This window comes from Heloderma suspectum, chromosome 9 (genome assembly GCF_057233095.1).
Source record: "Heloderma suspectum isolate Gila_16-S chromosome 9, 16-S_ref, whole genome shotgun sequence".
In the NCBI taxonomy this organism is placed as follows: Eukaryota; Metazoa; Chordata; class Lepidosauria; order Squamata; family Helodermatidae; genus Heloderma; species Heloderma suspectum.
The window spans coordinates 38,497,464-38,525,223 of record NC_139466.1 but is presented as its reverse complement, the minus strand read 5'-3'; the positions used below and the strand labels follow the sequence as shown (position 1 = coordinate 38,525,223).

General features: G+C 46.2%; 1 protein-coding gene across 5 annotated transcripts; it reads right to left on the bottom strand.

The window, feature by feature from the left end:
- Positions 1 to 3,459: 3,459 nt before the first annotated feature.
- On the bottom strand, positions 3,460 to 25,621 carry ZC4H2 (zinc finger C4H2-type containing). 5 transcript variants are annotated; one of them, XM_084814156.1, is made up of 6 exons: positions 25,505 to 25,621; positions 21,714 to 21,835; positions 10,690 to 10,861; positions 9,269 to 9,441; positions 7,038 to 7,200; positions 3,460 to 5,659 (listed from the first exon to the last, which is right to left on the bottom strand). In XM_084814156.1, the coding sequence occupies exons 3-6, from the start codon at positions 10,843 to 10,845 to the stop codon at positions 5,546 to 5,548; spliced, it is 606 nt and encodes a 201-aa protein (XP_084670282.1). In that variant the 5' UTR covers positions 10,846 to 10,861; positions 21,714 to 21,835; positions 25,505 to 25,621; the 3' UTR covers positions 3,460 to 5,545. The 5 variants fall into 5 exon arrangements, with proteins under 5 accessions (XP_084670282.1, XP_084670281.1, XP_084670285.1 ...); XM_084814155.1 differs by having other exon boundaries at positions 21,737 to 21,835; XM_084814159.1 differs by lacking the exon at positions 25,505 to 25,621 and adding an exon at positions 25,362 to 25,446 and having other exon boundaries at positions 21,737 to 21,835.
- Between the last annotated feature and the right edge of the window lie 2,139 nt (positions 25,622 to 27,760).

The following is a 27,760-nucleotide window of genomic DNA, read 5'->3' as shown; positions in this document are numbered from 1 at the left end:
AGGCTGAATGCCAGTGCATTCGGCCCCCCAAAATCCATGGCGGAACGAAGCCCCGCCGCCCCACCACCCCGCAAAAGGTGCGCGAAACGGAGCACTTACCTGGTGCCGTTCGCGCTACTTTGCGAATGGCATCTGCGGCCACCATTCGCTTCCCCATTTTTGCTGTGATAGGCTATGTAAAGACTTACGTAGTCTATCACGGCTAACGCAGGGACACCATTTGCGTCCCTGCAGAGGCTGTGATAGGCTACGTAAATATTTACGTAGCCTATCATGGCGAAAGACAGGGGCGCAAATGGTGGCTGCTACGCCATTTGTGCACCTGTTTTTTTTGCCATGATAGGCTACATAAATATTTGTGTAGCCTATCACAGCAAAAAAACAGGAACGCAAATGGTGGCCGCCATAGCCGCCGCCATTTGCGTCCACAGGCTCCGCATGCCTGTGAACGCACCTGGCCAGCGGCTCTGCGGAGTTGCCGCGGAGCGGAGCCGGCCAGGTTAGGATTTCGGGGGGAGGCGCAGAGCGCCTCCCCCACCACAAATCACCCCTTTGAAAAGGTAAGTGACTTTTGTCTTTCGCACATCCCTACTACAGGCACTTACATCCCTACTGATTCTGTTGCGTCCTGCTGATTCCCTTCTGCAAGTAGCACCCACTGCTTGCGGAATGGAGATTTGGTGCTTCTGGGAGCAACTGGAAACGAGCAAAAAAACTCATGCAAGGGAGCTCCATCAACCTGTCCCGATCCAGAAATGAGTTTCTGCTCATTTGACGGCTTCTTCCGGGAACCATTAAATCTCCACTGAGCAAGTGGTGAGTCCCGCTTACGCTATGGAATCAGTGGGACCCACCACTTGTGCAAAAAAATCAGCAGGGGCATGAGCACCCTGTTGGATACGGCCCCTTGTTTAGAAGCAGCATTACACACTTGGAAGCCTCTGGAAGTCCAGGGAGCATGATTTTGCTTCTGAACAAGGCACACAATCCCACATGCCCCCGTTTTCAAGCAAGATGACTGCTCTTTTTGCCACTACCACGCTGCCAAATCTTGGTGGCTAATTCAGTGCTGGTGGTAGCGGTGAGGTCCCCGAGGTCCAGGATGGACAGTGTAGCCCCCCAGGCCATGGTTTAGGACAATGATCCACCCCAATTAAGGACGTTGCCCACCCCTTATTTAGGGCATATATATATATGAATAAGTATCAGTGGGAAACTTGGTTTAAATCAATCATTTAAAGCAACTTTTTTTTTCTTGCTGTCATCTTGCTAATGATGGAAACCACTGAGTTAAATTGGCTTGATTGAAATCAGATCACCCTGGCTGAAGGTAAGTTGCTAGTCCCTTGGAGGTCAGAGGTCTGTTGTGCAAGTGCCTTCAAGATCTGTGTGAGTGTCTGGACTTTCTGGGTCAATCCTTGGGAAATTTGTGCATCCCCTGTTTCCAGTCATTCCTAAAGTTTTGCAAACACCAGTGAAATTACTTTGGGATTTGTGAGCATCTCTCCCCTCCTTCGAAATAACAGTGACTGGCTTTGCCATTTGGACTCCTGCATGGTTGCAATTGAAATTATTATGGCTGTCTTTTATTATGTCTGTCATTATTATTAGCTTTATTGTACTGTAATAAGGTTATAATTTGTTACTGATATTGTACATCACCCTGGAATCTCATGTGATGAAGGGCAGCATAGAACCGTTTAAAATAAATGAAATACATAAATAAAAGTTGCTGCTGCTTGCATGCTGTGAAGAGAGTGGGCTGGTTTGCATGATTATGCAGCCCACTGTGGCCTATTTACAATATGTACAATTGTACAATATCACCAGGCTGACCGTCTGAGCTCCGCCCCTGACATTTCCCTCTTAGCTCCGCGCTGTCGCCTCGCGTCTCTTAGGTCACACTCCCCAATCCCCCCCTCCTCCTGCTCACTGCTTCTCACAGAGGGGGGCAAGGAAGAAGTTTCATGCCCGGCCATCGGAGAGTTGGTAACCTGAGAAACGCGCCTACCCATATCCGAACTGGCTTGTGAAACTGCCTCCCCCAGTTCTGGCTGTTCCTCTTCTGAATCTGAGCTGCTAACTATCTCCCTGTGCTCAGAATCAATCCTGACACTACTCATGCAACAATGCTTAGGAAACAGGATCATTTCAATGCAGCCAGCAGCTCTTCAGAGTTCCACTTGCCCAAGGACTTCTGAATGGAAGAGCATCTATGAAACAGAGTCCCTACAGATATGAAACAGATATGAGATATGAAACAGAGTCACTACATGGTTAATCATGAATAGCCAGCAGAGACCCACAAGCGGCATAAACCACCTTACAGGCACTTGATTGCTGCTGAAAGATGAGGGCCACAGCTCACTGCTAGGGCATGTGCTTTGCATGCAGAAGTCCCCAGGTTCAACCCCTGGCATCTCCAGTCAAAGGGATTAGATAGCAGGTGGTTGGAAAGGATTTTCTCCAGAACCTTGGAGAGCCACTTCCAATCAGTACAGACCAGACTTGCCCAACCTGATACCCTCCAAATGTGTTGGACTGCACCTCCCATGATTCTCAGCCAGCATAAGAGGCATGTAAAAGCTTGTTTTGAGGGGATAGTTCCACACACACACACACACACACGCACGCACACAAGCACACTCACTGCATGCTGAAAAGGGCACACCAGCAGTGCAAATGCTAAGGGAGTCAACCATCCCGAGGAATGTTTCTAAAATGTAACTGACACTAAAGCGAAGAATGCCACGGATTTGCAACTCAAGACAAATTCTGGCTGCAGATTCCAGGTCACACTTTATCAGAACTTAAAGCGGACCAAAACCAAGACCTACCGGAATTTGCTGGCAAGTCGGTTTGGCTGCTCCTGGAACAGCCTTGAGCTAAGCTCTGCTGCATGGATACGGAAGTTGCTGGCACTTCATGCAGGTTGATGACAATCAGTCTCGCACTGCATGATGCACCAATGACCACCACTCGTGTGTGGCAAAACAGACTGACAAGGTCACCAAATGCCATGACATACTGAAGCCACCCACACATGCAAAGCACAGTTGAATGGCTATTTAGGGCCAGATTACAGAGACTGGGGCATTTACTTCAGAAATCAATGGATCTCAGAATCCAGCTTGGAAGTATGACATAATCTGAACACAATGCTTTTAGAGCTGAACCATATGGTTCCACCCACCTCTAACCAGAGCAAATTGGCACTGAAAGACTCCATTCAGAGCTCTACAAAGCCAACCAATCATCTGCCACATTTTGTACTCTGCTCTTCCTCCAAGGAGCTCATCCATGGGGGTTATTCCATTTTATCTTTTCAATAATGCCACACAGTAAGTTCAGCTGAGAGAATGTCACTGATCCAAATACAACACTACAATTCTGGTGTAGGTGTACATGTCCATCCTTCTACAAAAGAATCTGATCAATAAGGACTAGCATCTTGCAAAATAGGTAAATAAAATGAGTTTTTAATATACTGCCCCTTTAATAGGTATGAGATCTCTGTCAAACAACCAAAACAACAACTTCCAACATAAAACATTAGCTGATCCAAGATAGATATTTTATCACTTGCTTTCTGTTCCTGTATCAGCTTCTTTTAAGGCTGACAATGTAGCTCCACTTAAGGATTACCGCTACCCCAACTTGGTCCCCTCCAGATGTATTGGCCATGCTGGCTGGGGACTATAGGCATTGTAGTCCAACACATCTGGAAGGGGCCAGGTTGGAGAAGGCTGGACTAGAACGTGAAAAGTATCGTAAGGGTCTAATTCACGCTTTTTTAAAAAAGTACTGCACACATATAAAGCAAGCAGACATTTTAAATCCTGTTTTTGGGGTATGCTTTAACTTTACAGCAAATATGCTTATATTTAACTGTGTCCTAAAAGTTACTACTCAACTACATCACCTGGTTTTATTGCCTTCCGGTTGGAATCTCCACCACCATGAAAAAAATATTATTTTTATTGTGTTTAAATAACTCCCAACACTTTCCCTGCCAGAGAATAGGGTTGGAGCTGATCTTCGGGATGTTGGTAGTAAGAACAAACCTAATGGCATTGACTCCAAGTCTCACCCGTCAGGCACAGCTTGCTGGAGTTCAGGAAGAGATAAATAACATCCAACAATGAAGGGAAATAGAGGATTTTTGTTGAGCAAGAAGAATGGATGTTTGGGGTAATTTCCAGAGCTAGTCCTAGGTAGAGCCAACCCATTGAAATGAATGAGACTTAACTTAGTTGCAACTAACTTAAGTCCCATTCATTTCAAAGGGCCTACTCTACATAGGACTAACGTTAGAAAATACTCTTTCTTTTAAATTATTTTTTTGCATCAGACAGGCTATGGAGCCAGGGCTCTGTGTGTGTTATGATTAAGCACAGTGAAAGAGCACAAGCATCACTGCAGAAAGTCTCTGGTTCAATTTTCACATCTCCATTTAAAGGTAGCAGATAGTGGAAAGACCCCTGCCTGAGAAACTGGCAGTGTCCTGCCAGTAAGAACAGGCAATACTGGGGGGTGAAAGAACAAATAGCCTGAGCTGGTACAAGGCAGTTTCCCCTGTTTCTGGAGGAGCATAAAAACATTTCATAAAAAATGAAAGCCTCTGCTTTCATTCCCACCCCTCCCAGCTCCTTAAAAGCAAGTTTCTAGTCCTTAATGCTTAACATGCATGGGCTATACTTGCTGAAGTCTCAGAAGGGTGGTCAGTTGACATTCCCTTTGGACACAAGGCAACGGCCTGCATGGCTCCTCATGATGAAAAAAATGTAGAAAGTGGCAAAGCTATGCAAAACAGTAGAAAAATGCAAATTTGTAGGGTTAATAGATGGAAGAGAGTTGAACAATGTGCACAGGTAGAGCAGAATTTGGGCTCCCTTAGTGCAGAACTTAATTTTTTTTTTAAAGTACAGAAGACACACACACCTGGTCATTGGCAAGGTTAACAAGAGGGTAAGTAAATGTTACACATCCTATAAAACCAGACAGATACAGATTTGCACTATTAAAAGGCTCTTAAACAGTGGAGACTAATGGAAGAGTATGGCCTCGATATAAAAATACCGTGGTGATAAAAACCAAATGGGGAATGGAGAACCATGACATTTGGGAAAGCTGAGTAGAAAAGTCTTCAGTCCATTTACTAAAAGATGAAACCCATCTCATTTCGTTAGCCGAACCAAGGCCACCTTTTGCATCCTCTGCATGAAATGTCCTTCTGCCTTCACCTTAAAACTGGTATTCTATTTGTGTACAAAGTCAAAAAGGCAGGACGATTTGACATGTTACAAATGTAGCACCATCAGCTCTTACTGTCTTCCTAGAAAGCAAAAGAGTCAAAAGACTAGACAAAAATTAGGTCCAAACAAAACAGTTGTGCTTACATCACATTAAACAAAAACAAAGCTTAAGTCACACGCGTATTTTGCACTTTGATGAATTCTGGTCACATTTACAGTTCTACTGGAAATGGTGGAGGGGGAATGGGGTCTGGGTGGGTCACGAGTTTCCTTGGCACGTTTTCCATTTTTCATTCATCTTGCTTCCTCTTGGGCTTCTTGGGATTCCGAGAGCGGCTCTTGGCTTTGCACAGAGGGCAAATAGGTGCATTCCGATGGATTTGCTGATGGCACGATAGGCAAGCCTAAAAATGTGACAAAAACATTCCATTAGGAACATGGGGTTTCCTGTAAGGCAAGCAGGTCCAGCTTCTACACTAGGGATCAGCACATGAGCATTGTTTGAGTTTGTCGAGGTGCTTGCTTTTCCACCTCAATGCTCACTTTGCCTCATTTTGGTTCCAAATGTAAGTGTCTCCCCTGCGCCCCCTGAACAGGAAAAGTGTGCAATTTGAAAACAGAAAAAATTGCATTTTTCCAAGTGCACACTCCCCCTCCCCCATTGATTAAAGTGTGAAAATGCATCTTTTTAAACATTGCACATTTTAACGTGCACATTTTTCAAAAACAATGCATTTTGCAAATGCATTTGCAAGCTCACGAATGTGCAATCTTTTTCTCGAAAACAGTGCTTTTTGGGGGGATCGTGAATAGAGGATTCTTGGCTGTTTTTCGAACAGCAATGAAATTCCCCCCTCCAGAAATTTAAATGCAATCCCCACACACAACCATGCATGTTAATTATACGCACACAATTAGCATTAAGTCTAGTTTGGTCCTTTAACACATCAGGGGTGGGCAGAACATAGATCTGAATTTTGGCTCCCAATTGTTCAATAGCAGGAATAACAAAATGATTCCCTACATCCACAAAAATCATGTTCCTGAAGTGAAGGAAGCTTGGTGTAGCAAGGAGGGTGGAAGGACTGTGAGCTCCATTCAGTTCCTGTATTTATGGGCTCAAAATCCTGCCATTCCAAGTGTATCGCTTTTACCCCATGCCCCAGGTGGCAGATCTCCTGGCTCTAGCAAAATCAAAATAGATCTTGCAAGCATGAAGTCTGCCCACCTGGGGCTAGATAGCCGACACGGCCCCATCTGACTGACGATTCTATGATTCCAAAGAGTTGCTACCAGCCAGAGTAGAAAGTACTGGCACAGATCGGAGTGAGAAACATGTGGCCCCCGCTGCCCTCCCCCCACAAAAAAAAAAAATGGAGAGGGGAAAGTAAAAAAATATATGGTGGTTTGCCACCAAAATGCGGCAGGAAACTGCTACAGAGGCTTACTACAGACAAATTTAGCTAGTTTAAAAGCTAATGTTGTCCTTAATGAGCCTCTCTAACGGCTATGGAGGCTTACTAAGGACAAATTTGGCTTGTTTTCAAGCAGATTTGTTTTGTGGTTCCTGCTGTAGCGATACTGCAGCCTGCGGTGGCAGGTGTCTGGGGAAGTACTGGCCCCCAGACCACCCAAAGTTGCCGATCCCTGGGATAGATGGACAAATAATTTGACCTAGTATATGGCAGCATCCTGGGTTCCTATAAGCTTATGTTTGAGCTCTGCCCCTACCAGACTGCCTGAACACAGCATCCTCCAGTGACCCAAACAACGTGTCCTCACCTTCATAGGCGGTGGCTGTTGCCTGAACGTTGCCGTCTGTCTGGTGTCCTGTTTCCTGGCAACCTGCAGCTGTTGGGCAGCAGCTGCTGCAGCAGCCAAGGATTCTGGGATAGGAGGTTCCTGTGGCTCTGTTTGCCATTCAGCTTTCTGTTTTTCAAAGTAACTAGAGAGCAAGATGAACAATCAAGACAAACGGATTCAGAATCATGACCAGCTTGATTTCCTTGGATGATTGGGGTAGGCAACCTGGTGCCCTACAGATGTTTTGGACTACAACTCCTATCAGCCTCCGCCAGCATGGCCAATGGTCAGGAGGAGGGTGCTCCATAAGCGGGGCACGACAACAGAGAAGGCTCCCTCTCTTGTAGCCACCTGCCTAACATCCTTCAGCATCTGGTTGGCCACTGTGGGAAACAAGATACTGCACTAAATGGGAGGATCTTTGGTTTGATCCAGCAGATCTCACCTTATATTCTTACATTCTTATGCTGCCACTGGCAGGACTGAGGAAACAATAATATGGATAAGTTATGGGGAGAGAAGGGACTATTCAACACATGGCTGCCATGTTCAGTTCTGTTGTCAGAACGGGGGCCGAGGGTTTTGGAACGATGATCTTCAAGCAATATCATGCAACATATAAGGTGTATGGTTCAGCTAGATCAGGCGTGGGGAACCTCAGGCCCGTGGGCCAAATCCAGCCCACTCGGGTTGCCCAGATGACCACACCCTCTTTCCTGTGACCACCAATCATTTCATGGTTTTCCAACTTTTGCATGTCCCCCCCTCTCCCACTCCATTCGAATAGGTTGAAATGCCTCTCCTAAGGCTTAGTTAATGGCAGTAACTGATTTAAACTAAAACATGCTGGTATTCTTTTGTATTTCCGCCCCATCATTTTCAACTAAACTTTTGTATTTAGCCCCTTTCACCACTGGAATGCAGCCCTTGAGAGCTTCTCTGAAATTACATTTGGCCCCAGGCTGAAAGAGTTTCCCCATCCCTGAGCTAGATATTTCATAGTCTGCCCTGTGTCCAAACTTAAATGCTGGTTTTCTAACCACTCTGTTACCCAGTGCAAAATGCCTTACCTGCCCCCTTTCTCTCTTTGTCCCTATAACACTCCCTCCAGTAGTGGTCAGGTGTGAGTGTCAGCAGAATTGTAGCCAAAATGGCGCCACACACACAAAGATGGGGGTATCAGCATGCTTGGGGGAACACCAAGATTTGCATAAATGCAAAAAACCTTTGGGGGGGGGAGCAATCCCCTCCAAAGCAATCCCCTGAAAATAAATAAATAAATAAATAAATAAATAAATAAATAAATAAATATAAGGGGAAAGGCTACAACTCAGTAGCAGAGCACACACTTTGCATGCAGGAAGTTTCAGGTTCAAGACCCAGCATTTCAAGATAGGTCTGGGAAAGGCTCCTCCTTAAAATGTGTGGCTTTCCACACGTTGCTGGATCACAACTCCCTTCAGCCCCAGCCAATTGTGAGGGGAATGGAGGCTGGTGGCTCTCCTTTTGGTGGGGCTGCGAATCCATTCTGGGTTTCTGTCAGAACTCTAAAACAACTATACAAGGTGCTGAACCCATTTGGGGGATAGGGTTGAGCACGCTGGAAAGCTCCTTTAGCGCTCTGACGGTTCTGACTGAAACTCAGAATGGATTCGCAGCCCCACCAAAAGTGGAGCCACCAGCCCCGACTGGGTGAGGGACGATGGGACTTGCAGCCCGGCACCACCTGGAAGGCCACACGTTCTGCTGTAGACAATACTAAGCTAGATAGACCAGTGCTCTGACTTGGCCTGCTCCGACTTTCTATGTTGCCAAAGCAGAGAGTGCCAAAGAGCTTTAGAATACTGAATGTAGCACCTCAAGTGGGATAGTGGCGAGAGTGACAGGCTGGGAGCCGGGAGACCCGGGTTCTAGTCCCCACTTGGCCATGGAAGCTCACTGGGTGACTTTGGGCCAGTCACAGACTCTCAGCCCAGCCTACCTCACAGGGTTGCTGTTGTGAGGATAAAATGGAGAGGACGAGGATTATGTATGCCACCTTGGGTTCCTTAAGGAGGAAAAAGGCAGGATATAAATGTAATAAATACATAAATTTATTATTATTATTAGTGATATTTATATACCGCTAAATATAACAAGATCCCCAAGTGGTAGGGATATTGCCTTTCCTGTTTGCCCCCAAGCTATCAAGAAGTGCTTTGCCAGCTTACTCGAGGGAGAGCTTCTCTTCCTCCTCGCACAAATCCGGCAACCTCTGCAAGCCCAGAGTCATCCTCAAGGCATCCACGTGCTCCTTGAGCGGTTTGTACTCCTCGTGCAGGCGACGGGTGGACTCCAAGAGCTTGTTGAGGTCGTTCTCCGACTGCTTGATTGTGTTCTCCATCTAGAACGGGAGCAAGGAGGCCGGTGCTGAACAGGCGTCTCTCTTCACAGCAGCTGAGCCCCGGTGTCCGGCCAGTGTTAGGGCACCCCCATATGACGTTGAGGTTTTCACATTCACCTTCTCCAAAGAGCAGCCTTCCCCAGCCTGGCGCCTTCCAGATGTTTTGGATCTCAATGCCCAGCAGCCCCAGCCAGCACCACCAATGCTCAGGAATGCTGGGAGTTGCAGTCCAAAACAGCTAGAAGGCACTGCGTTGGGGAAGGCTGCTCTAGAGACCAATGAGATGGTCAGAAGGGAAGTTAATCGGGGCTGTATGCACACTGTGCCTCTTTAGGAGCTCAGAAAAAGCCCAGGATTGGCATTCGATCACAATGATAGACCTAAGAACAACAAGACTTACACAGCAGGCCCAGTTCACTCATCACAACAACTCAGGTTTTTTAAAGCCCTGGGATTTTGTGAACAAACGGGAGGGAGCAAGAATGCTGGTTCCACCATCTAATCACATCCACTGCAAACTGGGAATTCTGGGTTCTTGGGGGAGACACAATTAAACCAGGTCTCTCCACCAACAACCCAGAATCCCCAGTTCGCACGTCACACCCAGAGGTGAAGCGTCTCTGGGTTGTTTCTTATTTATTTATTAATAATACTTATGTGGTAGAGCCCCTGCTTTGCATGGAGAAGGTCCCAGGTTCGATCCCTGGCATTTCCAGGTAGGGCTGGAAAAACTCCTGCCTGAAACCCTGGAGAGCCGCTGCTGCCAGTCAGTGTCGACAATACTGGGCAGCTTCCTACGTACTGCTTACTATAATGAAACCTCTACATAGTTTGCAAGCTTGCAGCGGGAACGATCCGGCAGCCAGAGCAATCAGGCAGCAGGAACCAGCACGCTCATTTGCTCCTGCTTTGTTCACAACAGCCCAGGACTTTAGAAAACCCTGGGTTATTGTGACAGGCAAATGGGGTCAATATCTCAGCATTCTTCTCTGTCTGTCTGTCTCCCTCTACAAATTAAGAACTGTAGCAAGACCACCCAGTGCTTACAAATTAAGCACTGTAGCGAAACCATCCATACTGAACATAGCATCTTCTCCCCTCGCAGCACAAGCCTATACCCGTTTACTCAGAAATAAGCTCCACTTAAGGCAACAGGGCATACTCCCGGGTAAGTGTGCACAGTCTGCAGCCTGAATGATTGTGAAGAAACCCAGCCACCCCACACACTCAGGTCAGGCTGCCTCTTACGACATTGATGTCCGCATGGATGAGTCGCAGTTCCTCCACGTGCGCCATCTTCTCCTGCAGCAGGAGATCCATCTCCTGTTTGTATTCCTTCAGGTGTCTTTCCTCCGATTCCAGTGCCTCAAATTCAGCCTTCAAGCGTGCCTTGATCTTCTCCATCTGCAGAGTCTTATTCCTGGGGGGCAGGGGGGAGGGAGGGAGGGAGGGAGGGAGGAAGGAAGGGAGGGAGGGAGGAAGGACATGGAAAAGATCAAAGAAAAGCTGGGGCGGCATTTCTGGTTTGCTAAGAGGCATTTAATCATGCTGACTATAGTCATAAGGGCCAGACGACGAGGGCACAATGAAGTACACTTCCTAAAGAAATGGGTTAGAACAGAGGAACACCAGAAGAGCCCTGCTGGATCAGACCAAGGGTCCATCTAGTCCAGCATTCTGTTCACAGTGACCAGCCAGCTGCCCACAGGAAACCCACAAGCAGGACAGGAGTGCAACAGCACCTTCCCGCCCATGTTTCCCAGCAACTGGTGCACACAGCTGCACTGCCTCTGATCCTGGAGGTAGCACAGAGCCATCAAGACTAGTAGCCACTTCTCCTCCTCCAGGTATTTGTCTAGACTCCTTCTAAAGCCATCCAGCCGGAGGTAACAATATCTCCCTGGACCTGCTCCTCCTCTTCACCCTTGCAACTTGCTTGTTCACCTGCCTCTCTTCCTGGCCCAGACAATGGCGATGGTGAGAAGCAGGACATGAGGGCAACATCACGTTCCCACCCATGTTCCCCAGCAACTGGTGTACATAGGCTTACTGCCTCTGGTGCTGGTTTTGCTAGCATGGACATAGACATGGACATAGACATGTTCTGTCCACACAGTGAATCAGGAAAAAATTCCTGACTGTTAGAGCAATATGACCATGGAACCAATGACCTAGGGAGGTGGTGGGCTCTCCCACACTGGAGGCAGTCAAGATGAAGCTAGATGGCCATCTGTCAGGGATGCTTTGACATGGATTCCTGCACTGAGCAGGATGTTGGCCTCGACGGTCTTATAGGCCCCTTCCAACCCTACTATTCTATGATGCTATGATTCAGTGGCCAACCAGCTGTTGACCAGGAACCCACAGGCAGGGCATGAGCGCAAGAGCACCCTCCCACCCATGTTCCCCTGCAACTGGTGTGCACAGGCTTACTGCCTCTGGTACTGGTTTTGCTAGCATGGATATAGACCTGTCACGATTTGAAGTGTTGTCTTCCGCACTAGTTCCAGGATTCTTGTGCGTGCGTGTGTGGGGGCTTGGGTACGATGTTCTCATTGGACCCACCTCTTCTTTCCCAGAGGGAGAGGAGGTTACTGCTCCTTCCTGTTTTGCTCAGAGAGGGCAGATGAACAGGCAGCAACACCGAGTAGGGGCACGAGGCAAGGATGCTTTGTGTAGTCTGCATTTTAATGCTGAACAAACCAATTCACACACCCTGAACCACTGTGTGGAGCATAACACGGTAATGTCAGAAATTGCACTTTTCAGAACTTTGCAATGTGGTTATCAGCTCAAAAAATGTGTAAATTGTGACCAAAATGCATTGATACAGCCCAAACTGCCCATTTTAGGTCACATTTTAATAATAAAAAAAAAGCACTGTTCTATCCAAAAGCGGAATGGAGTGAATCAATCACAGATAAATATGAGAAACAGAACAGAACGGAGATACGCTGATCCATGCATCCTTAGGAACAGGAGGCGTTAGGGATTTGCAGTAGGCCCCCTTCCATGACATGGGCCTCAGCAGGTGCCTGTTGATACCAGCGCTAATGCCAGTCTTGACCGTCTTCCTGAGTGATGGCAGGGAGGCTGCAGCAAAGGAGAAAGTCACTTCTCCTTGCCTCTTGGTCAATTACATTTTCACACTTATACTAAAGAGCACCTGTGTTTGTCCTTATTACAAAAAAGGAACCAGTGTGGTGTAGTGGTGAGAGTGTTGGACTGGAACACAGGAGATCCAGTTCTAGTCCCCACTTGGCCATGAAGCTCACTGGGTAACTGTGGGCTAGTCACTGACTCTCAGCCTAACCTACCTCGCAGGGTTGCTGTGAGGATAAAATGGGGAGGAAGAGGACCATTTAAGCCACCATGGGTTCCTTGCAAGAGGAAAAAGTGTGGAATGTAAATGTCATAATAAAAATAAAATTTAAAAAAGGAAGGGACTGATGGTTTAAGCCTTGTAAAAGAAACAGCTGGAGAGTTCTCATCTTCTAAAAAGCACCATGTTCCATCAGACAATGACAGAGCGCACTGCTCATTTAAAATGAAACAATGAATTCTCCATCTAGGCAATCCAAATTCTGTGACTGGAGGAAGAGAGATTCTGCAGCTGGTATAAAATTATGTACATTGAGCAAGTGCTCATGATTTCTCTTACATAATCTGTTCTGCAACTTCTACTATTTGGGATCATTTGTGCTGGTAAAACATGAAGAGAGGCAAAGAGCTACATAGGGCACTTGAGTCCCTGCTCTCTCTGCATCTGCTAGAAAGCTTATCCAGCCACCCTTCGGGTTTCTGAGGTTTCAGCCGGCAGGCACTGCTCACATGTTTCAACACACAGCAGCCTAGCCATAAGACAGGAGTGAGAAATTTGTGGCTCTCCAGATGTCTCCAGACCCAACCCGAACACTACACTCTGCATCTAAGGCCCTCCTCTGGGAGCCTTCTCCGAGGGAAGCTCAGAGGGCAGCAACATGGGATAGAGCCTTTTCGGTGGTGACTCCCCATTCATGGAATAATCTCCCTGATGAGGCCCACCCGGCACCAACATCTTTTCTGTGCCAGGTTAAAACTACCCTCTTCTCTCAGGCATTTGGTAGCATATAATAAGTCTCTTGATTGTTTCTGGCTGATTGTTTTAAATTGTTTTAGATATATGTTGTTGGTGTGTATGCTATTTGTTCTGTGTCATGACGTGAATGGTTTTATATTTTATAGTGCTTCGGCTATGGGGCGGTATAGAAATGTAATAAATGAATGAAATTAATGTTTTGAACTACAACTCCCAGCATCCCTGACCATTGCCCATGCTGGCTGGGGCTGATGGGAGTTGAACAACATCTGGCAGGCACCAGGTTCCACACCCCTGGGAAAAAAATGCCTGTTTCATCTTCTCCACTCTGCTTAGGTTTGCAAAGATTTCTTTCATCTCCTTGCTAAGAGCATGACCTTGCAAAACTACTTTATTTGTTACAGCACAAACAGTGAGGTGCGCTTCTGCAGTTAACCATCCCTTGAGAAGGGAAGCAAAGCCATTTTTCTCTGCATAAATAAAAAGCAATTTAAAAAAACTATTGTTGTTGTTCAGTCATTCAGTCGTGTCCGACTCTTTGTGACCCCATGCATCATAGCACGCCAGGCCTTCCTGTCCTCTGCTCTCTCCTGGAGTGTGCTCAAGTTCATATTCATTGCATCCGTGATGCTATCTAGCCATCTCATCCTCTGCCGCCCCCTTCTCCTTTTGCCTTCAATCTTTCCCAGCATCAGGGTCTTTTCCAGTGAGTTTTCTCATCGCATTAGGTGGCCAAAATATTTGAGCTTCAGCTTCAGTATCTGTCCTTCCAATGAGCACTCAGGGTTGATTTCCTTTAGGATGGACTGATTTGACCTCCTTGCAGTCCAGGGGACTTGTAAGAGTCTTCTCCAGCACCATAGTTCGAAGGCATCGATTCTTTGGCGCTCAGCCTTCCTTATAGTCCAGCTCTCACAGCCATACATTACTACTGGGAAAACCATAGCTTTGATTAGACGGACCTTTGTCGGCAAGGTGATGTCACTGCTTCTTACTATGCTGTCTAGGTTTGCCATAGCTTTCCTCCCCAGGAGCAAGCGTCTTTTAATTTCATGGTTACAGTCACCGTCTGCGGTGATCTTGGAGCCCAAGAAAATAAAATCTGTCACTGCTTCCATTTCTTCCCCTTCTATATGCCAGGAAGTGATGGGCCCAGATATCATGATTTTAGTTTTTTTAATGTTGAGTTTCAATCCAGCTTTTGCACTCTCCACTTTCACCCTCAACAAGAGGCTCTTTAGATCCTCTTCACTTTCTGCCATTAGGGTGGTATCGTCTGCGTATTGGAGGTTGTTGATAATTCTCCCAACAATCTTAATTCCGACCTGTGATTCATCCAACCCGGCGTTTCTCATTATGTTCTCTGCATATAAATTAAATAAGCAGGGCGACAATATACAGCCTTGTCGTACTCCTTTCCCAATTTTGAACCAATCAGTTGTTCCATGTCCGGTTCTTACTGTTGCTTCTTGTCCCTCTTACAGGTTTCTCAGGAGACAGGTAAGGTGGTCTGGTACTCCCATCTCTTTAAGAATTTGCTACAGTTTGTTGTGATCCACACAATCGAAGCTTTTAGCGTAGTCAATGAAGCAGAAATAGATGTTTTTCTGGAATGCTCTTGCTTTCTCCACAATCCAGCGAATGTTGGCGATTTGATCTCTAGTTCCTCTGCCTCTTCGAAACCCAGCTTGTACTTCCGGTAGTTCTCGGTTCACATACTGCTGAAGCCTAGCTTGTAGGATTTTGAGTATCACCTTGCTGGCATGTGAAATGAGCACAATTGTACGGTAGTTTGAACACTCTTTGGCATTGCCCTTCTTTGGAATTGGAAAGTAAACTGACCTTTTCCAGTCTTGTGGCCACTGCTGAGTGTTCCAAATGTGTTGGCATATTGAGTGCAGCACTTTAACAGCATCATCTTTTAGGATTTTAAATAGCTCAGCTGGAAGACTGTCTTCTCCACTAGCTTTGTTGTTAGTAATGCTTCCTAAGGCCCACTTGACTTCACTCTCGAGGATGTCCAGGTCAAGTTCAGTGACCGCACTATCATGGCTATCAGGGACATTAAGATCTTTCCTGTAGAGTTTTTCTGTGTATTCTTTCCACCTCTTCGTAGTCTCATCTGCTTCTGTTAGGTCCCTGCCTTCTTTGTCCTTTATCATGCCCATCTTTGCACAAAACGTTCCCTTGAGATCTCCGATTTTCTTGAAGAGATCTCTAGTCTTTCCCATTCTATTGTTTTCTTCGATTTCTTTGCATTGTTCATTTAAGAAGGCCTTCTTGTCTCTCCTTGCTATTCTCTGGAAATCTGCATTCAGTGGGGTATATCTTCCCCTTTCTCCCTTGCTTTTCACTTCCCTTCTTTCCTTGGCTACATGTAAAGCCTCATCAGACAGCCACTTTGCTTCCTTGCATTTCTTCTTCTTTGGGATGGATTGAGTTGCTGCCTCCTGAACATTGTTATGCACCTCCATTCAGAGTTTCTCAGGCACTCTGTCTATCAGGTCTAATCCCTTAAATCTATTCCTCACCTCCACTGTATATTCATAAGGGATATGATTTAGGTCATACCTGAATGGTTTAGTGGTTTTCCCTATGTTCTTCAATTTAAGCCAAAATTTTGCAACAAGAAGCTCATGATCTGAGCCACAGTCAGCTCCAGGTCTTGTTTTTACTGACTGTATAGAGTTTCTCCATCTTTGGCTGCAAAGTACAAAATCAATCTGATTTCGATATTGACCATCTGGTGATGTCCATGTGTAGAGTCGCCTCTTGTGCTGTTGGAAAAGAGTGTTTGCTATGATCAGCGTGTTCTCTTCACAAAACTCTCTTAGCCTTTGTCCTGCTTCATTTTGTACACCAAGGCCATGCTTGCCTGTTATCCCGGTGATTCCTTGACTTCCTACTTTGGCATTCCAATCCCCTATGATGAAGAGGACATCTTTTTTTGGTGTTAGTTCTAGAAGGGGTTGTAGGTCTTCATCGAACCGATCAACCTCAGCTTCTTCAGCATCAGTGGTTGGGGCATAGACTTGAATTACTGTGATGTTGAATGGTTTGCCTAGGATTCGTACTGAGATCATTCTATCGTTTTTGAGATTGTACCCCAGTACTGCTTTCCCCACCCTTTTGTTGACTATGAGTGCTACTCCATTTCTTCTAAGGGATTCTTGCCCACAGTAGTAGATATGATGATCACCTGAATTAAATTCGCCCATGCTTGTCCATTTGAGTTCGCTGATTCCCAAGATGTCGATGTTCAGTCTTGCCATCTCATGTTTGACCACCTCCAGCTTACCTTGATTCATTGATCTTACATTCCAGGTTCCTAAATGATATTGTTCTTTACAGCATCGGACTTTCTTTTCACCACCAGACACATCCACAGCTGAGTGTCCTTTCAGCTTTGGCCCAGCCACTTCACTCTTTCTGGCGCTACTTGGAAATTCCCTCTGCTCTTCCCCAGTAGTATATTGGACACCTTCCGACCTGAGGGGCTCATCTTCCGGCGTCATCTCTTTTAGCCTTGTGATACGTTCCATGGGGTTTTCTTGGCAAGAATAGTGGAGTGGGTTGCCATTTCCTTCTCCAGTGGACCACATTTTGTCAGAACTCTCCGCCATGACCTGTCTGTCTTGGGTGGCCCTGCACGGCATAGCTTATGGCTTCACTGAGTTACGCAAGCCCCTTCGCCACAACAAGGCAGTGATCCATGAAGGGGGGGAAAAAACAAAACTATATATCTATATTTATTTGAAAAGCTGTCACACAGATGATGGAGCAGACTTGGTCTCTATTCCTCCAGAGCTTGGTCTCTGTTGCACCCATTAGCCTAGAACTAATGGGTGGAAATTGCAGGGGTCCAGATTTCAGCTAAATGTCAGAAGAAACTTCAGCTGTTGGAGATAGGAACAGACTGCTCTGGCAGGTGGCTGTTCCTTCACTGGAAGGATTTAAGCAGAGGCTGGATGGCCATCTATCTAGGGTGCTGCATCCTGCACTGAACAGGGAGTCAGACTAGATGACCCCTGAGGTCCTTCCAACTCTATGATTATGATTATAAAAACAAATGCATAGACTAGCATTGTGAAACAGTGACTAATTTTTAAAACACCTCAATTCCAGTGATCTATTCTAGCTTTGAACAATGTTAGGTAAGGTTTCCGTAGCTGTGAACGATTCACTTCTCTCCAGCTTTTATCCTGAAACATCAAGGTCAGTCTACAGTTACTTTTAGTTTTTTATATGACATTAAAATAGGAACAAAGCAAAGTACTAGCAGCATTTTTAAAAAAGAAAAGAAGCAGCAATTAAAAAGATAGTGGTAAAGGTACGTTTCCACCTACATAGTGACCTTCTTGGCTTCATGGGATATTTGAGGCATTTGACCATGGTCGGATACAACAGGCTGTTAATTGACCAAGCAACTGACTGGCATGTCAGCTCTATAACCATCATCTCTAGAAGGTAAGGCGACACAGAGGTGTCGAAAAAATGTATTGTGTGGAGAAAGTGGATTGTGTTCTCATAATGCTGGAACCTGAATACTGCACTCATCATCTAAAGCCCTCCTCCAGGTGCCTCCTCTGAGGGATGCTCAGAACGTGGCAACAAGGGAGAGGGCCTTCTCCGTGGTGGCCAATTATGGGATTATCTCCCTAGTGAGGCCCGCCTGGAGCCAACAGTATTATATTACAGGTTAAGACCTTCCTCTACTCTCAGGAATTTGGCAGCGTATGATAAGGTTTTCAATCAGGTCATGGGATTTCTTATTGTTGATCGTTAAAATTGTGTGCGTGCGCGCGCACGCGTGTGTGTGCTGTCTGCTTATATGTTCATATGTAAGTGGTTTTTATATTATGTACAATATTGTATTTTTAAGGTTGTGAATCTTTGTAAAAAGCCCAGAGAGCTTTGACTATTGGGCGGTATAGAAATGAAATACATGAAAAAATGAAATGAAACCCAGGGGCATCCCATGTAGCTGAATGGTGGAAGAGCCACAACAGATCAAACATCTTCACACAACACATAGTTAAAACTATGGAATTTGCTATCACAAGATGTGGCGATGGCCACCAACTTGAATGACTTTAAAAGGGGACTGGACATATTCATGGAAGATAAGGCTATCAGTGGCTATTAGTCATGATGATTATACCTTACCTCCAGTATTAGAGGCACTAGGCAGCACACAGTGTCGTCATGGGAAATTTGAAGTGGGGGGCATTCATGATGAGAGCCCCCTTAGCCCAGCCCCCAAGGAGAAGCCAAAAATTCAGGCTGCTCTGTTGATCCATATCAAGAAATCAGTTTTCATCTCTACCAGGAGGAAGTGTTTTGTAAAGCTAATGGGTCTTAGTTGTCCTTTTAAGACCAACTCCCCCCACCAAAAAACACTTTGCATTACAATAAGGAACAATATATTGTTGCTGGGAAGACCCATCCCCCCTCACCGCTCCAGCTGCTGTGAAAATTGCAATGAAACACCCAGGAAACAGGGAATTCTGAGGGGGGGGGGCAATGACATCAGCATCCTTGCTAATAGCAAAGTGCGGGAGCTGTGCATCCCGGAGTCCTGGCTCCACTGCACCACTGGTACCAGTTGATGATGGGAACATTAGCAGGACGGTGCTGTTGCGCTCATGTGCTGCTTGTGAGATCCCCATGGCCACTGTGCAAACAGAATGCCAGAGTAGATAGGCCTTTGGTCTAATCTAACATGTCTCTTAGGTTCTTCATTTACATGGGATTTGTTCATCCAGTTAGTGGGCACTACTGAATGGCTCAGCAGAGAAGCATAAGAACGTAAGAGCCATGCTGGATCAGACCATGGGTCCATCTAGTCCAGCATTCTGTTCACACAGTGAACACAGTGTTCTGTTCACACAGTGAATCAGGAAAAACTTCCTGACTGTTAGAGCAATATGACCATGGAACCAATGACCTAGGGAGGTGGTGGGCTCTCCCACACTGGAGGCAGTCAAGATGAAGCTAGACAGCCATCTGTCAGGGATGCTTTGACATGGATTCCTGCACTGAGCAGGATGTTGGCCTCGATGGTCTTATAGGCCCCTTCCAACCCTACTATTCTATGATTCTATGATTCAGTGGCCAACCAGCTGTCGACCAGGAACTCACAAGCAGGGCATGAGCGCAACAGCACCCTCCCACCCATGTTCCCCTGCAACTGGTGTACATAGGCTTACTGCCTCTGGTTCTGTAGGTAGCACACAGCCATCAAGACTAGTAGCCATTGACAGCCTTCTCCTCCATGGATTTGTCCAACCCTCTTTTAAAGCCATCCAAATAGGTGGCCATCACTACATCCTGTGGTAGCCAATTCCATAGCTTAACCATGTGCTGTGAGAAGAAGTCCTTCCTTTTATCTGTCCTGAATCTCCCACCAATCAGGATGACACTGGATTCTAGTATTTTGAGAGAGAGAGCAAAACACCAATGCTATCCGCTCTTACAATCCTACCTAATAATTATGATGATAGGAACCTGGGAAGCTGCCTAGACTGAGTCAGTCGAGTGGCTCTCTAGCTTAGTATTGTAGACACTGGATCTCCAGGGGTTCAAGCATGGGTCGTTCCCAGATTTACCCAGGGATGTTGGGAATTGCACCTGGGGCCTTCTGCATGCAAAACATGTGCTCTGTCACTAAGCTACAGCCCCATCCTTCCAGATCTCAGTGCCCCTACTCTCTGGACACATCTAAGCTAACCAACTCTTCTTTTGAGCCCCTGCCATGGTGAAAGATGCTCCATTGTCTGGAACTGTTTCTTTGGCCCCTCTTGATCTTTTCCTTCATGGTGTATCATCGGTGCCAAGGCTTCTACAGTAGCAGGAAGTCAGGTTGCCCCTTTTAACATCCGCCTCCCCGGCACCAGGCCCTCTCACTGGCTGCAGCGGAAGCGATGAGCGAGACAGGGGCCCTGTTCTCATTATGGCCTCACCTGCCGCCCATAGTACCGCGAAGGTGCTGTCAACCCTTCTCTCAAGCTCACACTTCCAAGAGAGTGTTGAAGATAACGAGTTTGCATGTACCAATGAGCACCTTTCCCGATCGCTGCTGTACATTTTTTGAAGAGGTTAGAACCACTGGGTAGATGAAAACCAGCGGGGCTCCTGCCTGTCATTTAGGATAGCCTTCCCCAATCTGGTGCTGTCTGGATGCTTTGGACTACAATGCTCATCACTCCTGACCATTGGCCATGCTAGATGGGGCTCATAGGAGTTGAAGTCCAAAACAACTGGAGGGTGCCAAGCTGGAGAAGGCTGATTTAGAAGCTTGACAGTTTGCCTAATAGTTAAGATGGACAAAGAAGGGGAGAAGGCTTAGCCCAGTGGGAAAGCATTTGGTTTGCATTCAGGAGGGCCCAAGATGAATCCCTACCATCTCCAGGCAAAGGATCCCATATAGGAGGTGATGGGAACGCCCTTTGCATGAGGCCCTGGGGAGCCATTCATAAACCATATTTTCTGAAGTGGATCACAGGTCTGTCTCTGTTAGACAGCTTCATGTATGTTCAGAGGACTCATCTCAGATATCTGTAGGGCTGGCTCAAAGGGGTTTTGGACTTCAACTCCCATCAACCCCAGCCAGCATAGCCAAAGCACAGGAATTCTGGGAGTTGTGGTCCAAAACATCTGGAGGGCTCCAAGTTGGGGAGGGCTGCTTTGGGAATCAGTAGTCTCCAAAAGCAAGAAATGAAAAATGCTTTGAGTAGTTAATGTCTCCCCCTCTCTATATATGAATCTTACCAAATAGCCCTCTTACAAATTGCATTTCAAACTCCACCTCTATGGGATTTCTATGTCACCTTTCAGAGCAAAGCCCTCCCAAGCTGGCTTACAAACTTAAGCAAAACAATATCAAACGGTGGTTTTAAAGGGACACAAAACAAGCCAGTAACAAATCTAAAAACACCAAGATCATAAAAAAAAAGCCCAGCATGACACTCTTAGTAAAACACAAGAGACTTTTAAGGTCTATTTAAAACACCTTTCCCCAACCTGGAACCCTCCAGATGTGTTGGCTACACTGGCTGGGGGATGGTGGGAGTTGTAGTCTAACACATCTGGAGGGAGCCAGGATCATAAGCCAGCTCTAAACCCGGGTTTGTTCTTCATCCTGGCTTGTTGGGGCGCAAGAAACCATAATCCCAGGTTTGAACATCACACTAACCTATCCAGGTTTCTTCTGCTTACCCACTTGCATGAAGTGAGGGACGAATCAAGAGAAAACAAGTTGCTTGTTCATTTCATTCATTCTATTTCTATACTGCCCCATAGCCGAAGCTCTCTGGGCTGTTCACAAAAATTAAAAACCATTAAAATACATTATATAAAACATAAAAACTATTCACATAATGACACAGAACAAAAAGCACACACAACAACATATATCTAAAACAATTTAAAACAATCAGCCAGAGACAATCAAGAGACTCATCATACGCTGCCAAATGCCTGAGGGAAGAGGGCAGTTCTAACCTGGTGCTGAGAAAATGACAATGTTGGCACCAGGTGGGTCTTGTCAGGGAGATTATCCCATAAATGAGGGGGCCAACACTGAAAAGGCCCTCTCCCTTGTTACTCGTTAACACTGTAGTTTAATAACCCAGAATTGTTGGTGTACAGTTCTATGTGAATACAGCCACTGTGTGTGTGTGGGGGGGCAGGGGGTACTTTTGGTGCTTTAATTTTTTCTTCTACTTTGCAAAAAAGTAAGTAATAATAGCACCAAAACTTTAAAAGTGCTTTAGCACAAATATTAAAAATGAGTGAACAACGAACCCTTGTTTGGAGTTGGTCTCTGATCCTAGCCCCATCCAGATTTTTTAGAAACTGATAGGAAAAATTAGGGTGAGGAAGAATGTTTCAAAATGGCAAGGTCAGGGTAGACTATTCCTTCTCCACCCCACCCCACCCCGCCACATGGCTATGTCACGCCCACTAGTGTGGATTTGTATGGAACATCCTGGGATGTACATGTACACACACACACACACACACACACACTGTACCCCTTCCCTCCTCTCCAAGTGTGGAAAGTCAATTGCAATTCCACACATAGCTTATTTATTTGTTACATTTATATCCCACCTTCCCTTCAAGGACCCCAAGGTGGCATACATGATCCTCCTCCTCTCCATTTTATCCTCACAACAACCCTGTGAGGTAGGTTAGGTTGAGAGCCAGTGACTGGCCCAAAGTCACCCAGTGAGCTTCATGGCTGAGTGGGGACTAGAACCTGGATTTCCCGACTCCCAGTCCAACACTCTCGCCACTATACCGCATGAGGTGCTACATTCGGTATTCTAAGGCCCTTTGGCACTCTCTGCTTTGGCAACAAAGAAAGTCAGAGCAGGCCGAGTCAGAGCGCTGGTCTGTCTAGCTTAGTATTGTGTACAGCAGGGATGGAGAATGTGTGGGACTTGAATCCAGGTCTTGCAAGTTCCAGCCCCAAACTCGAACCCCTACACCACACTGGCTAGTGCTTGAAGCCACCACTCTGAAAGCACCCTTGGTCTTGCAACAGAGGATTGGCTTCCTAGCTCTGCTTCCGCTTCACTTCATGCATCCATGCCCCCTTGGGGCAGAATGCATTATCTCAAGAAGAGAATCCATGGCCTAAATAATATTCCTCTGCACTCTCTAGATAAAGGGTCCCAAGGCTGCGTATCTCTGGTCTTCTACCTCTGCCATCTGTACTTCATTGTTAATTGTCTTTAGGTGTTTAATCTGATCACTTTTTAGTTTTATTATATTTTTTCTTGGCATGCAGATTTTTTCTGGATGAATATATTTTCTATCACCTTTTTCCAAAGATCCAAGTCTCTATTTGATCTGTTTTCATTGTATTTCCTTGGATTTAAGCTTAGTAAAGCTGTGGTGGAATCCTGCTCTAGTGCTGCAGTTCTATACACACTTACTTAGGAGTAACTCAGTGGGGCTTACTTTTGAGCAGACATGCATAGGATATGATATAGTGACAGCCGTACATGGGGTTCTCATTGTCATTCAGTTTGCAGGGCAATGCCTGAGAGTAAGTCCCACTGAATTCAGTAGGATTCCACTGTTAACCATTCAGTGTCACACTGCATTAAAATATATTCAGTTTTCACACATGTCTGCCTGGGTGGTAACACACACACACTCTGCCAGTTTGTGGCTTCACCTACTTTGTATGCTTAGCCTCTTCAGCGCCTGGCTTTACCATCCCAAAAGCAGGCTTAGCCAAGGGAAATGAAGCAATATAACCAGAATATGACATCCATATTATAAAGGGCACAAATGCCCCATTTAAAGTGAAAGAGAAACAATACCCCAATGCTGCTCCCAAGAATATGCTCTCCACCATATGCTGTATGAAGGGCACTGAATAAAAATTCAGAGCATATTGGATAGCATGAAAGAGTGGGCAATCCCAGATGCTGGGGCTTGGAGGAGTGCTTTTGAGAACTCAGCAGCACTGGATCTATTATATCTTTTCTTCTTTAACAGCATGACCTGTCCCCCCCCCCGCCCCCTGTTCCTTCTCCTATGGGTCTCCTATGTAGAATCTACTTCCTTAAGCCACTAACAGGAAGAAAACAGATGAAGAACCATTCAGATTTGACTGTGGTTTCAGCCTTCCCCACCTGGTGCCCTCCAGATGTGCTGGACTATGACTCCCATCATGCCCAACCAGCATGGCCTGATGGGAGTTGCAGTCCAACACATCTGGCAAGCACCAGGTTGGGGAAGGCTGACACCCCTACATTATCAAGCACATCCTTTTCTCCCCACAAAGAAAGGTATGTGTTGTATTAGGCAAAGATAAACTTGTTATGAAGAAGTCCTCAATAGAAATTCTCTCTGATTTGCTTTTGGTAAAGAAAACCCCCAATTCTCCTCCCTTTTACCATTGCTAAGTTAAAACACCTTTGGCAAACACTTCTTCATATATACACACTTCCCAATCGTGTTCATTTCCAGAGCTGCTCTGCCACTGCTTGGAGACCTGCAACGTAATCCTACACATATCTACCCAGAAGTAACCCCCCCTGAATTTAACAGGCCTTATTTCTAGGGAAGTGCATATAGGATTGGAGCCTTATTGTTACTTCTAAGGGATTTACTAGATGGCTGCTTCCTCTCTCCGGCTGGAACCCTGTGCACAATTGTTGTTCAGCAGTTAAGTCGTGTCCGACTCTTCATGACCCCATGGACCATAACATGCCAGGCCTTCCTGTCCTCCGCTCTCTCCCGGAGCGTGCTCAAGTTCATAATTACTATGATTACTATGTGCACAATATTCATAATTACTATGTGCACAATTACTAGGGAGCAAACCACACCGAACACAGTGGGACTTTCTTCCGAGTAAGCACACACAGCATCGGGCTGCACAGCTCTAATCGAGGGGTTTTCCCCGAGACATCCTTCCAAAAAGGATGTAGAGAAGGAGGCTTTAAAATAAAACAACTTACATGTGGATCCATGCTGCGCTCTTCTATTGCTGCTACCCTCAGCCAATAATAAACAATAACAAACTTCATCATCATCATCAGTATAGATAAATCCCTACAAAAGCAAGATATAGCAACTCTTCTGTGCATGCTCCAAATACACGCACCACCCGTTCGATTCTGCCTTCCCCAGGTTGTTGTTTGGAAAAAGAGCTCCAGTCCAGGTCATGTCCCAAGGGATCTTGCGCATCAACAGGAGCCACTTTTATATCGGGATAAAATCAACCGCTTTTCTAGAAGAGTGCGAGACCGGGGGGCGGGGGGGGGGGAGTGGAGAGGCAGGAGAGAGAATTAAATCGCAGTCCTACGCGAAGACTTACCCGAGACTGAGAGTGAGCCCTGTGGGGCTTCGTTCTGAGTCAACAGGCATCGGATCAGGCTGCAGAACTGCTCCACTAAGATTGCACAAAAGGGGGGGGGAGAGAGAGAAAGAAGGGGGGGGGATCACACACACGCACCCTACCTGATCTCTTTGATGCTTTCAAGTTTGCACATGATTTCCTGCTCATCGGCCATGCTTTCGCTCCCTCGCGATTTCAACCTCCCGTGAAACGTACAAAATATTGCCCGGGCAAGGGGCGGGGGGGAGCAGGGCAATCTAATACAATAGACACAATGTAGCCGCCCCCGACAGACTTCTGGGCGCAAAGACTGCAGCAGGAGAGAGCGAAACCTATCGGGACTTCGAGTTCAGGGCTTTATAGCGGTCCAGGCTCCCGCGGGCTACCTGGACTACAAGCCCCACAGTGCAAAGCGCGGAGCTCCTGTGTGTGCGTGCGCGCGCTCTCTCTCTTCCGGCAACCCATCTTTCCATTTGCCACAGCTAATTATGTCAAAGGGTCTTAGGGGTGCAAAGGGGGGAGATGCGTGTCCACGCCCTCCCCGCCTTAGGCTGCATTCTTACCTGGGAGTAAGCCCCACTGAAAATGGGGTTTTGTCTTGCCAAAGACAAGGGTTCTTTTTGGATTCAGGAGTAATAAGCACACATGCGAGTTGAAGTCAAAGGATTTTAGTTAAAGCAGGCAGGAGGATATCAAGAAGAATGTACAATACCAAGCAAGCTGTCCTCAATCAGTTGTCGGGAGCCCCAGCGGAATGACAACAAGGAGTCCCCAGTCTATGGCGGGCATGCAGCGCCTTCCCGGTCAGGCCTGCATCGAAGCTCACTGGGCAAACTGCGGGGCTTTTCTATACCCTAATCTCTTGGGTGCTACCTGCCGCTTGGGACAGCACCTTAATCACACCTGTTGAGCTTCAGCCACCTGATGATGTATGTCATATCTGTACCACTCAAAAGATTAGGCGAAGCGAGCGGACAATAGCCAGATGGGAGCCTCCCACATTCCAAGGCCGTACCATCGCTCATGTCATCCTCCCGCGTTTCAAGGCTGCTGCGTGCCATCCCCACCTGCAACTAACTCTGGAAACTGAATTTCCCACTAAAGGCCTTAAGGAGGCCTAAGTTTAAGGTCTTCCAGGAGACATGGAAATAGAAGGAACAACTGTGGCACACCATCCCTATCTCCTCAATATACAATAGTCTTCCGGTGGTTTTCCTCTACAGGTTTACTACTGATACACAGGATGGCACTGTTAAGAGTACTTGGGAGGGTTAGTGGTGAGGACGGGATGCTGGAGTGGCCTTTCCATCACAAATACTGGAACTAAAACGTGCACTCTCAAATTGGCATGATTGGGATGAAAAGCTTTTTTCATTTGTTATTTATTTCCATTTTTATTCTTATTCTTTTTTCAGTCTGTATTGAACAAAACGTGGTCAAGTTCTGAATAAGCTCAAGCGACATTTTGAGAGGTGAAGGAACGAATTATTATTAGGCATGGGTGTTCCTGAGATTTTTATTGTTTTGTATGGGCCAATGTAGCATCGATTTTAATTTGTGAGGTGGTATAACTGAAAATCTAAACAAAAAAATGCTCATTGAGGAAACGCTGCCAACCTCTCTGCTACAAATTGCTTTGATTAATCTTGCGTGATTAAGGGTGCAATCCCATGCATGTTTACACCGAAAAAAAGTGCTATAGCTCCCAGCATTCATCAGCCAGCATAGCTCATTTGTAGGACTTGCATGATCTATTTAGGGTGCAATCCTACGCATGTTTAGACAGAACAAAGCCCTACAGCTCCCAGTATTCCCCAGTCAGCATAGCTGACTAGATAATGGTAGAAGTTGTGGGACTTGCTTTCCTGTCTAAACATGCATAAGCTTTCCACATAAATCACACAAGAAAGATCATGCAAAAATTCCCCTTCACCCACAAAGTGAGGCAGTTTCCCCTTCCCTTTCTTTTGTCCACCATAGCAAGAATCCTTTGGTAGGGAACCCTATCCCCCCAAAGTGTCCAGCACTTTGGATAGCTCCTTTAGACTCCTGGCTAGTTGTAAGGAAAACCCAGAATGGAATCTCTGCCCCAACAGAATCGGATCCACCAGCCTCCCCTGCCCAGAGGGGTGGATTGGGATCCTGGGCCTGAGGTTCCCCACCCCTGCCTTATGTCATAACATTTTTGTGTTTCTTCTGAATTTTAAAATTAATTTGAACAGTGAGAAAATGTGCCATCTGCTTATGTCTTCTATAATATTTAAAAGCCAATTCCATTTTGTTCCAAGTTTGTGCCTATTTCCCAGGGCCAGACACTATTGTTTTGGGACTGCTTTCCCTGATAAATTCCTCCCCAGCCCTATTTGGTCTTTTGCAGA

Excerpts from the sequence above, each read along its gene's own strand:
- ZC4H2 (XM_084814154.1), bottom strand. The coding sequence starts at position 25,557 with ATGGCCGATGAGCAGGAAATCATGTGCAAACTTGAAAGCATCAAAGAG. Across the intron at positions 10,862-25,504 it reads GAAAGCATCAAAGAGATCAG|GAATAAGACTCTGCAGATGG; the intron begins GTAGGGTGCGTG and ends CCTGCCCCCCAG. Across the intron at positions 5,660-7,037 it reads AACAGCCACCGCCTATGAAG|GCTTGCCTATCGTGCCATCA; the intron begins GTGAGGACACGT and ends TCACATTTTTAG.